This window comes from Oreochromis niloticus, unplaced genomic scaffold (assembly GCF_001858045.2).
Source record: "Oreochromis niloticus isolate F11D_XX unplaced genomic scaffold, O_niloticus_UMD_NMBU tig00000701_pilon, whole genome shotgun sequence".
Taxonomy (NCBI): domain Eukaryota; kingdom Metazoa; phylum Chordata; class Actinopteri; order Cichliformes; family Cichlidae; genus Oreochromis; species Oreochromis niloticus.
The window spans coordinates 82,683-97,635 of NW_020327219.1; the positions used below are offsets into that span (position 1 = coordinate 82,683).

General features: G+C 39.7%; 1 protein-coding gene and 1 long non-coding RNA gene across 10 annotated transcripts in view; one reads left to right on the plus strand and one right to left on the minus strand.

Moving 5' to 3' along the window:
* The window catches only part of LOC106096539 (cadherin-12), a 94,101-nt gene that overhangs the window by 67,182 nt on the left and 11,966 nt on the right, over positions 1-14,953 (plus strand). For all 9 annotated transcript variants that reach the window (XM_019355847.2, XM_025904271.1, XM_019355845.2 and 6 more), the window contains 2 exons: positions 13,107-13,228; positions 13,642-13,756. In XM_019355847.2, coding sequence (XP_019211392.1) covers positions 13,107-13,228; positions 13,642-13,756 — 237 coding nt within the window. The remainder of the gene's footprint in view (positions 1-13,106; positions 13,229-13,641; positions 13,757-14,953) is intronic.
* LOC112844654 (uncharacterized) lies at positions 11,128-12,749 on the minus strand. The gene is made up of 2 exons (XR_003217393.1): positions 12,136-12,749; positions 11,128-12,012 (listed from the first exon to the last, which is right to left on the minus strand). It is a non-coding gene; the product is annotated as an uncharacterized LOC112844654 (long non-coding RNA).

Below are 14,953 nucleotides of genomic sequence, written 5' to 3' on the forward strand. Positions count from 1 at the left end.
GGGCAAAAAGGGGGAATAATAACGTGGACAAGATGGATGTTCGTGTTACCAGTGGTGAGTATTTTTTTTTTTTTTTTTTTTTTTTACCTCATTGTATTACCGTATTTCATTGTAAACACCCACCGTCTATTAGCAGGTAGCTTTTCGTTAGCTGCTATTAGGCGATTAGCTTAGCTTAGCTTTTAGCTACATTTCAAATTTAGAAATCGGCAAAAACACAGTTCAATTTATTTTATTAGTTGTTTCTTGTGGCTCAAGAATTAAATGAGGATTATCGCCTTTGGTGTTACTCTGGGCTGTAACTTAAAAGTGTGCTTTCTCTAATTTAGTTTGTCAGGCCTTCTCCAGCTATTTTGCTGCATTTCTATGCAATATAAATTCACAATAAATGCTCTACATTGTACAATCTAATGCACTGTTTGAAATACATTAATATATAATTATAGTCAAATTGGCCAGTTTCTAAATACATAACTCATTATATTTTGTAATATTGCCAATGTAGGCTATTTATCAATCACTGTAATGCTTTTACTGTTATTTAAATTCTACAAAGTGTACATCATCATTATTATTATTATTATTATTATTATTATTATTATTATTATTATTATCATCATCATCATTGTATTTGTTTTATTAATTTTATTTATAGCAAAGTCTCATTTTGTTTTTAATTTTCTCTAGGTGTGACTGTTGCCCCACCTGCACAGCTGGCAGACAGAAGAAAATCACAAGAGTTGGAGATCTGTAAGATGAGCCTAGAGTGGCAAAAGGATAAGATTGATGAGCTCACCAAAGAAAGAGACTATCTAAAGGAGCAATTAGCAGCATGTAAGTCCACTCTTAAAAACATTACATAGCTTGTCACATACTTGCTCTGCTTGAGCACTTACGCAAGCATTCTGTTGAGTAATTTTGTGTTGTCTTTTTAACTGTTTTACTAGCTCTCTCAAAGGAACCCACAAGTTCTGTCCAGGATTCCAGTGAGGTATTGAGCATATCTTCACCGTCCTCTGATGGGTCTTTTGATGAGAGTTCTAACTCCTCCATGAGCATAACTTCATCAGATGAAGACAGGAAGAAGAGGAAGAAGAAGGGCAAAGCAAAAAAGCACAAGAAGTCAAAGAAACATTACCAAAAACAAAGAACAAGAGGTAAAGTGATTAACTCAACAGTTTGATTTTGCATGCGGTGTGTTACGTTACTACACTATTACATTACATTAATGATTATGTTCTCTCAATTGCAGTCCAGAATCCTAAGCAAGTGGTCACCCGGTATAACAAGATTTTGAGGCTGTTCAAAAGAGGAGGCACCATGTCTGCTGCCTTTAAACGTCTGGGAGTAGACCGGAACACGATTGTGGCAACTGCTCCAATTGCTGAGCTATTCATTGTTGCACCTGAGAGGTATAAGGAATTAGAAAAAAACAAGCAGGGACAGAAACTTTCATTGTTTGCTACACAGTGTGCTGCAGCAATCAGTGCAGATCCAGAAACAGAGGAAAAATTCAAAGCGTATAAGTCTTCAGGGAAGTTGCTTCCTCTTAAAACAAAGAAAGATTAGATCTTTGTTTTTTTTACATGGTGAAATGTGGTGAGAGTCCACCATTGTTAACAGCTTAAAAAAATACAAGTTATGTATTCTGGTTGATTGGTCAATTGTTTGTTTAAAAAGATGACACTTTTGATTTTTTGGTTTGTATGTTTTTTATTATTATTTTACTTTTATACATTCTGTAGTTTTATTTTAATGATCACACATGTGATACACTTAATGTAAAGAGCTACAGGTCATATAGTTTGCATCCAGCCGTGTTCTGTATTACCTCAAATATTGGCTGATAGTTTATGATACTTTTTATATTTGTGTGTCCAATCTGTAAGCATTGTTCTCATGTTTTTGTGATTGGCATCTTAAAAATACAGTGCGTTCCGAATCTACCCAGTGTGTTGTCATTTATTTTTTTGTTACAATGTACTTTAAAAACTTTCACATCTATAAATAGGTTGTAAGGTATATATGGTCCCCACTTTAGATGGGCTCACTCAAGATACTTTACTAACAAGTAGCAAATGGTTTGTAACTTCCTAAATAAGTTTATTAAGGTATTTATGAGTATTTATAGATAATCTATCGAAAAAGAAGTTGGCCGATAGTGAGTTACAGCTTTGGCAGCCTTTAAGTGACAGTTATAAATGTATTGTAAGACATCTGTTAAGATATAGCAGCTGACTGATGTAACCCTGATATTCAGTGTTTATAAAACATCTAGTATGAAACTACTATGTGTAGTACATGTAGAGTTTATAGTATTATGTAGGGTATGTTAACCATCTACTTACCTTTTACCAATGATTTTGTATACCACTGAACATCCTGAAATGACTGGTTTGTAACTGATGCAGAGTAGTGTTTATAAATGATTAATCAATGAGTTTTAGAACATGAAAACATAATTAATAAAAAGTGTTGTACATTAGCTTATTAATCGTGAATAAAGTGTTTAAGTCAGTGCTTGTAAACTATTAACTGATTATGAGAAATACTTTGTAGATGCTGTAGAGAGAATTAAGTAACCATTAACTAATGCTTAACAGATGATTAACTAATGCTTAATAGTGTGCACTTATTATAAAGTGTTACCTTTATTTCTGCTTGGAGGGTTTCTTATAATTTAGTCAATGCATTTTCCCTCCCACGTGGGACATTTAGGTTTTCTTTGGATTTCTCCATCTACATGCACTAATTTGTCCGGCACCTGGACATTTTTTCTCTAACCACTGCTCGTCAGCAGTGAGTTTTGAAGCTTCATTACCCATTTTAATCCTTTTAATTTTAATACTTTACAACTACACAACTGCGGCACCTTCTCTGGCATGAGAATCGAGAGAGGTAGTTGACACGGCCTTCTACTTTCAAGCTATTCTTGAAAGCGGTGTCATCTTTACGTGATGAAACACGACCCGTTTCTCTCTTTTCACCAGTACTTGGGTGGCCAACAGCAAACAAAATAGTGGAATAGTTCAGCCTCCTTATTGTGCTGTAAAATCAACTTATTCCACTAACAAAAATAAAACAACAACAATACCTTTTCAACGCGTACTATGTCTTACGGACCAGGTTTATCTAAAAATGCTTCCAGCCCCTCTGGGCGAGCCTAGACGTTTTACGCGAGGTGTCTGAGTGTTAATATTCACCTGGTTGCTGATTCACTGCCGGTCTCTCAGGTCTGCCTCATCGACCCCCACCGCCGTGGACCACTTATAAGAACGCCGGCCAGAACCCGAATTCACGTCTCTGGACTTTATCCTGTACCTGGACAGGAGCTGTCGACGGACTTCAGCGCGGGCTTCTCACGACGGCAGGACTCGATGAGGCTTTCCTGTGGGGTCACACAAAAGTGCTGTGTCCCATCCGGCTCGAAGGACCAAGAAATGTCAGGAGTTTTCTTGTATTGCAACTCAGGTCAGAATAAAAACGCTCAGACAGGTTTAACGTGCACACGGGTGAGACTCAGGGAGACTCGCACCGTGCAATAGTTGTCAGCCTTTTATTCATAGCATTCTCAGAGACTTACAGGAAGAGATAAAATAGAACTGTGCAGGCTTCCTGTTGAGTCTGCACTTCCCCATTTAAGCTTAATACTGAAAGAGCAAACATATTTAGATAAAGAAACATACTTTTAAGCATAACATAATAAAAATCCCAAAATCCTGAAATCTTCTGACAAACCACCAACAGTATACTTGTGTGTCAGACACTGTACAGACACTAACTGTGCAAACAGGTCAGCAGTCATCTATTCAATTCAATTCAATTCAATTTTATTTATATAGCACCAAATCACAACAAAAGTCGCCTCAAGGCGCTTTATATTGTACAGTAGATAGCACAATAATAAATACAGAGAAAAACCCAACAATCATATGACCCCCTATGAGCAAGCACTTTGGCGACAGTGGGAAGGAAAAACTCCCTTTTAACAGGAAGAAACCTCCGGCAGAACCAGGCTCAGGGAGGGGCGGCCATCTGCTGCGACCGGTTGGGGTGAAAGAAGGAAAACAGGATGAAAGACATGCTGTGGAAGAGAGACAGAGATTAATAACAGATATGATTCGATGCAGAGAGGTCTATTAGCACATAGTGAGTGAGAAAGGTGACTGGAAGGGAAAAACTCAATGCATCATGGGAATCCCCGGCAGCCTACGTCTATTGCAGCATAACTAAGGGAGGATTCAGGGTCACCTGGTCCAGCCCTAACTATATGCTTTAGCAAAAAGGAAAGTTTTAAGCCTAATCTTGAAAGTAGAGATAGTGTCTGTCTCCCGAATCCAAACTGGAAGTTGGTTCCACAGAAGAGGGGCCTGAAAACTGAAGGCTCTGCCTCCCATTCTACTTTTAAATACTCTAGGAACAACAAGTAGGCCTGCAGTGCAAGAGCGAAGTGCTCTAATAGGGTGATATGGTACTACAAGGTCATTAAGATAAGATGGGGCCTGATTATTTAAGACCTTGTATGTGAGGAGCAGGATTTTGAATTCAATTCTGGATTTAACACTAGAATTACTGAGCCTTTTTTCCCTGGTGCAAGTCCCTACTACTAGATTTACTGGCCTGCGCAGATTTGCGTAAATTCCCCCCGACCTTAACACCTCTTGGCACCCCGCTGAGATTTTCACAGGTCGTCAGCTCCATTGTTCTCCTGCTTTTGTTGTGCAAACACACCCTCCCCCAACCCCTAACCATGAGAGATTCAAGTTTTTCCTTCCCTGCAAGGCTGCTTTCCTTCCTTACCTGCCTGCATGCCTGTCCATAAACATATATACACAGAGTTGTACATATATTTATATATTTATATAGCCACACCTTATATAATATGCATAAAGTCTAGTTATACACACAGACACATCTATATCATATATACACACACACACACACATATATATATGTATGTGTGTGTATAACTATGTATATACATATTATATATATATATATATATATATATAAATAAAATGTTTGTATAGTGCACTTTCTATACCGTGCTCTGTCCACTTTTTTGCAATGACAATGCAGATTTTCCACTTGTGGGACAAATAAATGCAGATTTGCTGTGTGTGTGTGTGTGTGTGTGTGTGTGTGCAACATTGGCATTTGTTTACTCAGATCCAAGGCAGGCCAAACCTCTGTGTTACAACCTAGATACAAAAGACAGACATTCACAATATATGGGTACACAAGTCTGTTTTATTTCAAAGTCTTTCAAACTTTACAGGGTTTGCAGACCCAGTGTCCATCATCCCTGCATTTGGCACAGGTGAATTTCTTACATGTTGCACAGGTAAATCTGCTGCGATTCCTGTTGCAGCTCTCTTGCACCTGGCACTGCGTTGTCTTTACAGTCCCTGGCACAGCAGCTGCAGCAGCCTGCCTCTGTGCTAAGATTTCCTTGTGCTGCATGAATCGGCAACGAAGTTGCTGAGCTAGAAGACGCAGAAACAATCTTCTTTTGCCTGTCCACCCTGTACATGCCTTGTACAAAATGTAGGCATTCACTGCCGCCAGGTCCAGCATATTGTAGAAAACCGCTACTGGCCACCTGCGTGTTGCTGATCTTACAGAATACATCCGTGCCATTTGGTCCAACACGTCTACACCACACTGTAAAAGCAGAGCGAGAGAGTCATGAGTATATGTTTTTTTCTATAGGCCTGTATAGCACACATCAGAAAACATTGTAGCACTGGTGTAAAATTGTACACACATTCACATACCTCCATGTGGTTGTAGTCTGTGATCGTGTTGGGTTTCCTCTTTCTGCCGTCACCGATCGTCACGTCTTGGTGCATGGAACTTAGAACACACACAGTCTTGTTTTTTTTAGGTGCATAAATTGTCAAGGACACACTGCCACTTCTAAGCACTGAAGTGGAGAATACCTCTCGCTTTGCAGTATCTTTTGCAAGTTGAGGAAGTTCACGCCGGACTTTATTCACCGTGCCCAGTAATGTTGTTTTGCGCTGCAGCAGTCTGTGCGACAGTGACAGTGAAGTAAAGAAATTGTCCGTTGTGACATTTCTTCCATCATCCAAAAACGGCTCCATCAGTTTCATGACCACGTTCTCTGCCAGCCTCTCTCCCTTCTGACGACTGGGGTCCTTTCCCAAGTAAGGAGATGCACTGCAGACATATTTGGTGTCCAAATCCGTGGCCATCCAGAACTTGATCCCAAATTTGTCTGGCTTGGTTGCAATATACTGGGTGAATGGACAACGAACCTTGGTAGGGAACAGCTGTTCATCTATGGTCATGTGTTCCCCTGGAGTGAAACTCTTAGCACAGTTCTCGTTGAAGCGTGTCCAGATGTCGGAGATCGCTGCAAATTTGTCTGTTTTCACCCGTTCTGCCCGCGTGTCCCTGTCATCAAATCGAAGGTGTTGCATAATTGAAATGAATCTATCTCGGGGCATTGTCTCTTTGATTAGTAGCACCAGAAAACTTTCTGACCAGCAATCCACAATGGCACCAACAGGACACATGATTGCTCTTACAAACAGGATTGAAATGAATGCCATAAGTTCATGAACTTAAAGCATAAAGTCTAGTTATACACACAGACACATCTATATCATATATATATATATATGTGTGTGTATGTGTGTGTATACACACACATACACACACACGTAGATAGATAGATATGTGTGTGTGTGTGTGTGTGTGTGTGTATACATACACCAATATTTTTGAATACACGTGTCCATATTTATGTTTCCAGATTGTTTGTATAGTGCACTTTCTATACTGTGCTTTGTCCACTTTTTTGCAATGACAATGCAGATTTTCCACTTGTGGGACAAATAAATGCAGATTTGCTGTGTGTGTGTGTGTGTGTGTGTGTGTGTGTGTTTGTGCAACATTGGCATTTGTTTACTTAGATCCAAGGCAGGCCAAACCTCTGTGTTACAACCTACATACAAAAGACAGACATTCACAATATATGGGTACACAAGTCTGTTTTATTTCAAAGTCTTTCAAACTTTGAAACGAACCTTGGTAGGGAACAGCTGTTCCCTACCAAGCATTTCTTGCAGCTGGCAACAACGGTCGTGCATTCAGTATAGTTGTGACTTCCGCAAAAAATGTGGTCAAAATCTCATGAGTAAGTTGAAGCATTTCTATCAGGCATTTCTGAAAGTTGTAACACAGAGGTTTGGCCTGCCTTGGATCTGAGCAACTCTGAGTGAGCAAATGCAAATGTGCCAGGCCTCAAGGACAATGGGTGGTTTGCACAACAAAAGCTGTAGGAGAAACAAGCTGACGACCTGTGAAAATCTCAGCAGGGGTGCTTAACACCTCGGGACTTGCACCAGAAAATAAAAAAGCCAGTAATTCTAGGGGGTATTGGGTTTAGGGAAGTTACGCAAATTTGCGCAGGATAGTAAACCTAGTGTTAACAGGAAGCCAATGAAGGGAAGCCAAAACAGGAGAAATATGCTCTCTCTTTCTAGTCCCTGTCAGTACTCTTGCTGCAGCATTTTGGATTAGCTGAAGGCTTCTCAGCGAGTTTTTAGGACTTCCTGATAATAGTGAATTACAGTAGTCCAGCCTGGAAGTAATAAATGCATGAACTAGTTTTTCAGCATCACTCTGAGACAGGATATTTCTAATTTTAGAGATGTTGCGCAAATGGAAGAAAGCAGTCTTACATATTTGTTTAATATGTGCATTGAAGGACATGTCCTGGTCAAAAATGACTCCAAGGTTTCTCACAGTGTTACTGGAGGCCAAGGTAATGCCATCCAGAGTAAGAATCTGCTTAGATACCATATTTCTAAGATTTTCAGGGCCGAGTACAATAACCTCAGTTTTATCTGAATTAAGAAGCAGAAAGTTAGCGGCCATCCAGGTCTTTATGTCTTTAAGACATTCCTGCAGTTTAACTAATTGGTGTGTGTTACCTGGCTTCATGGATAGATAGAGCTGCGTGTCATCTGCATAGCAGTGAAAATTTATGCTATGTCTTCTAATGATGTTGCCTAGGGGAAGCATGTATAATGTAAATAGAATTGGTCCTAGCACTGAACCCTGTGGAACACCATAATTGACCTTAGTGTCTGAAGAGGACTCTCCATTTACATGTACAAACTGGAGTCTATTAGATAGATATGATACAAACCACTGCAGTGCAGTACCTGTAATACCTACAGCATGTTCTAATCGCTCTAATAGGATATTATGGTCAACAGTATCGAACGCAGCACTGAGGTCTAGCAGGACAAGCACAGAGATGAGTCCACTGTCAGAGGCCATAAGAAGATCATTTGTAACCTTCACTAAAGCTGTTTCTGTGCTGTGATGAGCTCTGAAACCTGACTGAAACTCTTCAAATAAGCCATTCCTCTGCAGATGATCTGTTAGCTGTTTGACAACTACTCTTTCAAGGATTTTTGATATGAAAGGAAGGTTGGAGATTGGCCTATAATTAGCTAAGACAGCTGGGTCTAGAGATGCTTTTTAAGTAAAGGTTTAACTACCGCCAGCTTGAAGGCCTGTGGTACATAGCCGATTATTAGAGATAGGTTGATCATATTTAAGATTGAAGCATTAATTAATGGCAGGACTTCTTTGAGCAGTTTTGTAGGAATGGGGTCTAAAAGACATGTTGATGGTTTGGAGGAAGTAATTATTGAAGTTAACTCAGAAAGATCAATTGGAGAAAAAGAGTCTAACTTAACATCGATGGTACTAAGAGTAGCTGTAGATAATATTACATCTGTGGGATGATTATTGGTAATTTTTTCTCTAATGATAAAAATTTTATTTGTGAAGAAGTTCATGAAGTCATTACTAGTTAACGTTAAAGGGATTGTTGGCTCAGTAGAGCTCTGACTGTTTGTCAGCCTGGCTACAGTGCTGAAGAGAAACCTGGGGTTGTTCTTATTTTCTTCAATCAGTGACGAATAGTAAGATGTTCTGGCTTTGCGGAGGGCTTTCTTATAAAGCAGCAAACTATTTCTCCAGGCTAAATGATGATCCTCTAAATTTGTGACACGCCATTTCCTCTCCAGCTTACGAGTTATCTGCTTTAGGCTACGTGTTTGAGAATTATACCACGGAGTCAGGGACTTTGGATTTGAGGCCTTAGTTTTCACAGGAGCTACAGTATCCAGAGTCGTACGTAGTGAGGAGGTAAAATTATTAACAAGATAATCGACCTCTGTTGGAGTAGCGTTCAGATAGCTGCTCTGCTCTATGTTGGTACAGGGCATTGAAGATGATAACAGTGGGTGGATTATATTCTTAAACTTAGTTACAGCACTTTCAGAAAGACATCTACTTTGATAAAGTCTACTCTCCACTGCTGTGTAATCAATTATTGTAAATGTAAATGTTATCAGGAAATGATCAGACAGCAGAGGGTTTTCAGGAAGCACTGTTAAATATTCAGTTTCTATGCCATACGTTAAAACAAGATCTAGAGTGTGATTAAAGTGGTGGGTGGGTTCTTTTACATTTTGAGAGAAGCCAATTGAGTCTAATAACAGATTAAATGCCATGTTGAGGCTGTCATTTTTAGCATCTACATGGATGTTAAAATCACCCACAATAATTATTTTATCTGAGCTGAGCACTAAATCAGATAAAAAGTCTGAGAAATCAGAGAGAAACTCTGTGTAAGGCCCAGGTGGACGATAGATGATAACAAGTAAGACTGGTTTCTGAGTTTTACAGCTGGGGTGGACGAGGCTAAGCATCAGGCTTTCAAATGAATTAAAAGTCTGTCTTGGTCTTTCGTTGATTAATAGGCTGGTGTGAAAAATTGCTGCCACACCGCCCCTCGGCCTGTGCTTCGGGATTTCTGGTAGTTAGAATGACTCGGGGGTGTTGATTCATTTAAACTAACATACTCATCCTGCTGCAACCAGGTTTCTGTAAGGCAGAGTAAATCGATTTGTTGATCAATTATTAAGTCATGTACTAACAGAGACTTGGAGGAGAGAGACCTAATATTTAATAATCCACATTTCACTGTTTTACTCTTTGGTTCAGATGTGGATACTGTATTGTTCTTTCTTTGTGATTTTTTATGTTTAAGTTGTTTATTGCTGGTTTTTAGTTTGTTTTTTGTCTTTTTGGGAGCTGACACAGTCTCAATGGAGATGGGTTTCTGGGGGGGTAGCAGGAGGAGAGAAGCTGCAGAGAGGCGTGTAAGACTGCAACTCTGCTTCCTGGTCCCAACTCTGGATAGTCATATTTTGGGGGGTTTAATGAATTAAACCCCCCTCATAACCATCTCATCACTGCCACCAACTAAACAAATGTTAGAGTTACTAATTCCAACAAAAGTGTTGAGTGATAAGTTATCAGTCAGAGAAAACTCTTATAAGAAAAGTGTTCTTATCAGGGGACACAATATTCACCAAGACTGCATTTTCTTATATAGAAAAATGGGGTTGTGGCAGGATTTAGATTGCATTGTGAGGGATTTCGTAAAATATACAAAATGAATTTACTTTTTTTTTCAAAGCTTGTGCTTAGGACTGCTGCCTCACAGCAATAAGGTCCTAGATTTGAATCCACCATCGAGCCAGGGACGTTTAACGTGCTGTTTGCATGTTCTCCGTGTGGCTACATGGGTTCTCAGGGCACTTTGACTCTGCGCTCCAAAGACATGCAGTTAGTGGAGTTAGCTTAATTGCTTATTCTAGATTCTTTGTATTTCTCACTGTGTTAGCCATGCAACAGAAATGTACCAATAATTGTTCCTTCTAGCCAATAAGTGTTTTGTACATGTTATATATTTGTCTTCACTGTATAAGAGTGAAGTATTACATGTGATAAGTGACGAGAAACAAATACAGTCAGTGTGAACAAAACAGAACACTGTCCCCTCACGATTCACACTTTACACACAGTGATGTGGAAAAAGTGTTCCTGATTTTCTCTTTTTGTGTATTTTTGTATTTATTAAATGTTTCAGATCAAACAAATGTAAATATTTGACAGACACAACTGCAATCAAGCATTAGCGATAACTGATGAGTCTTTTACAGCACTGTGGAGAAATTCTCACCCACTCATCTTTGCAGAATAGTTGTAATTCAGCCACATTGGAGGGTGTTTGAACATGAACATTGATTGATTAATTTTGTTTTTCATAAGTCATTCAGAGGCAGCAAAACAGCACCAGACCATCACACTACCACCACCATATTTTACAGTTGGTATAAATCAACAGATTTTTTTCCTAAAAGCCTTGGAGATCAGCAACATGCTTTCTGGCAAACCTGAGACGAACCTTTATGTTCCTTTTGCTCAGCAGTGGTTTTCATCTTTGAACTCTGCCAGGCAGGCCAGTTTGCCCAGTCTCTTTCATATGGTGGAGTCATGAACACCGACCTTAACTGAGGTTAGTGAGGCCTGCAGTTGTTTGGATGTTGTTCTTAGGTCTTTTGTGACCTCTTGAATGAGTCATCGCTGTGCTCTTTGGGTCATTTTGGTCAGCCGGTTACTCCTTGAAAGGTTCGCCCTGTACCATGTTTTGTGGATAATGGCTGTCACTGTGATTCGCTGGAGTCTCACAGAAATGGTTCATTAACCTTTTCCAGACTGAGATCTCAATTGCTTTGTTTCTCATTTGTTCCTTGGATCGCGTCATGATTTCTGGGTTTTGAGCATCTTTTGGTCTTCTCCATTTTGTCAGGCAGGTCCTGTTTAAATTATTTCTTGATTGAGAGCAGATGTGGTATTAATCAAGCCTGGCTGTGGCTAGAAAACTGAACTCAGCTTTCCAAAGACCTGCTTCACTTTTTCACACAGGGCTGTGTAGGTTTGGATTTTTTGTCTAATATTTAAATTAGTTCAGTGATCAGAAATGTTTAAGTGTAACAAACATACAAAAAATAGAATTATTAGAATTAAGAATTCATAAACGGTTAGTTAATCCTTTCATGAAATGGTGAATCTGGTCGAGGCAGCCAGTTAGAACTGTTAGTCTGAAGAGGCCTTAAAAGAGGAAAACAGAGATTTAATCGAGATTGTGCAGAAGCCCTGCACAAAATAAGGACAAATATTTAAAGTTTTGATTCATGGCGAATATGTGTGACCTCCGCACACTGTCACACTTACCATTATTTCTAAAGAGGTCCATCTTTAAACCAAAGACACTTACAGCACTACTTGGTAAAATGATAGTGCTTTTGATAACAGAGATAGTCCATCAGTAAGTTAACTTTTAGAAATATTAATTACTGTATTTTTGAATAAGTCCTGGTCCACAGACGTTGTTTTGAGCTTGATTTTTGTTTTGTTGTTGGGAGTGACACCAGGGTCCCGGGGGTCCACAGGTTAGGGAAACACACGCCTTCGCACTCGCTCCGCTCCTCGTCCACACAAGCAACTCCACTCTCACTCATGGGGTCCAGCGGTCACAATGAGGGCAGATCCAGATAAACCTATTTACAGAGACGAGGATTAATCCAAGGCAAGCACGGGAACAACAGAATTGCTGTAGAGCCGAGCAATACTAATGAGAGTTGCTCAATATTCCAGTGACGAGTAGCTCAGAGCTCCTGCCTTAAGAAGAGCCAGAGATCAAACTGCAAATCACCTGTGATCAGCTGCAGGTGCGTAGGCCAAGGGCGGGAGCCTAACCTGAGCTCCGCCCAGGCAGACAGACAAGAGAGAGCGCAAAACAACAAACCCTTGTGGCCACACTGGGCTGGCCGGGGAGGCACAGGGACCATGACATCATGTTTCATATCATTAAAGTGGGCTGCTGCTCAGGTGAATGGCTTTTTGATGTTTGCTTATTCTCTGTGGTTCCCTGTGGTTTTGCATATGTATACAACATTTTGATTCATGCAAAGTTACTTGATTAGAGTTGAGTAAAAAATGTGGAGCTGGAAGTAAAGAAATGTTTGCAGGACACGCCCACAATTTTTACCTAATGTATTCTTTGCAGATGACGTACTCAAAACCAAAGCCAAGCTCATGGTAGTCTGAACCCCACAGGATGTTCGGGTCACACAGGCTTTATGTTTGATGACTATATTTGGCTGTCACACTAATTATACACAACTTCATGCTGACCCTTACAGATAATCCTTCGCTGTCTGCAGAAGTGTTAGTGAAGGTCAACGTCCTGGATGTGAATGAGTTCCCTCCTCAGCTCACTGCTCCTTCAGATACATTTGTCTGTGAAAACTCCAGAGCTGGACAGGTATGCTGAAGTACAGCACATACAAAGATACTCATCACAGGTATTTATTAAATACACTAACTGGGAAATAGTCAAGGATTTCCATAGCTCAGCCATGGAAATCCTTGACATGAAGCTCATGGTGCACAGTGTTTGTGCTGATGTTGGTGTAAGAGGAGGTTTGGGACTGAGCACCGGCTTCAGCATTCAGCAACCTTGTCCTGTAACTACGTGATGACAACAATTGTTTTCACTCAACTGAGAATATTTCAGTTTCGTTGGGGTAGTGTGAGGTGGTCATCCAGAGTAGGTGTGCAGTGCATCAGCACAGACTAAACCCGTGTGGTGAAACTAGACCTTTTCAATTCACAAGTTGTTCTGTGTTTTCCTTGAGCATGTTTAACACATAATCTTTCTGTTTGATGCCTGACCAGGTGATCCAGACAGTCAGCGCTGTTGACGAGGACCATCCCCCTGTGGGCCAGAGGTTCTTCTTCAAGTCCTCCAAGGAGCTCCAATACAGAAACTTTACTGTTAGAGATTATGGAAGTAAGTCACAGAGTAACAGCTACTAAAGCATTGCTAAAGCTTTTGTGTTGTGTGGGAGATGCACATGCGTCTCTGAGGTCAACCATAAACAGAGTTTTTCCTGTTTGTCGTACTCTTTGTACCAGTGACATGTTCATAGATGGTGCTGTGTGTGTGTGTGTGTGTGTGTGAGAAATATATATTTTTCATATTTGATTCAAAGTTTTTATGGCATGGCTGCCACATATGACTCACTGGAAAGACCAATAGACAGTTGTTTGTAATTATAGTGACTTTTGAGCCAAACAATCACCACATCACATTTAAATTACACACTGTTGTACAAACTTGTAAACTACATGCACTTTCTACTATTTTGCCCACTTGGTTAGCTGGGAGAACAATCTATTCATTACCAAGTATCTTATTAAAATTGTAACCAATGCTCGTGTGTAAAGTAAAATGTGACTTTTCTCATAGGTTTGTGCTATTAAAACTCAGTAAACACGTCAAACTGGTAACTTTGAATACACAGTGGAAAGAAGAATTAAATGGATGAAAGGTGATTTCCAGAGGGGGAAAAATGCAACCACAAGACAGAAATAAAAGACATTGTTCAACCATCTGGTGAAACAGCTGTTACGACAAAACACAGTATTAGAAACCCTCGTTCCAAAGCGTTGGAGCCCACCAGGAGTGGGATGGTGGGGGTCAGGGGTCTAACGGTGTATTACTACAAAAGCAGAAAGTCTGGATACTTGTACATTGTCCTAAATGGAGATTCTGTTCATGGCCGGGACAGTATGCACTAACTAAAATTGTAATTTATTTAATTTTACAATTTGGGACACCTTAGGACTATCAATGCATGCTAGTGGTAATCATAAAATATTCAATGATCAATCTTAGGAGCAAAAAGATTAATTTCTTAAAAGATATAATGCTTTGTTTGATGCATCATTTGACTTCTAAACAAAAGTGTTTTATTAATGTACACACAGCAAGCTCAAGAAGAAGAGGGGACAGTTTATCGTGTTCCTTAAAACAAAATATTCTAAGCAGAGTTGTTTCATCAGTTTGTAGTTATGTTTCCTCTCTCTTGCCCCTCGTCTTTCATTTCCATAATTACTGCGTGCTACAAATGGTTTATGGACAGTTTGTTAAAAACACTACCAGGACCTGAATTTAAATACACCAAAAGATTTTTATGCATGTCAT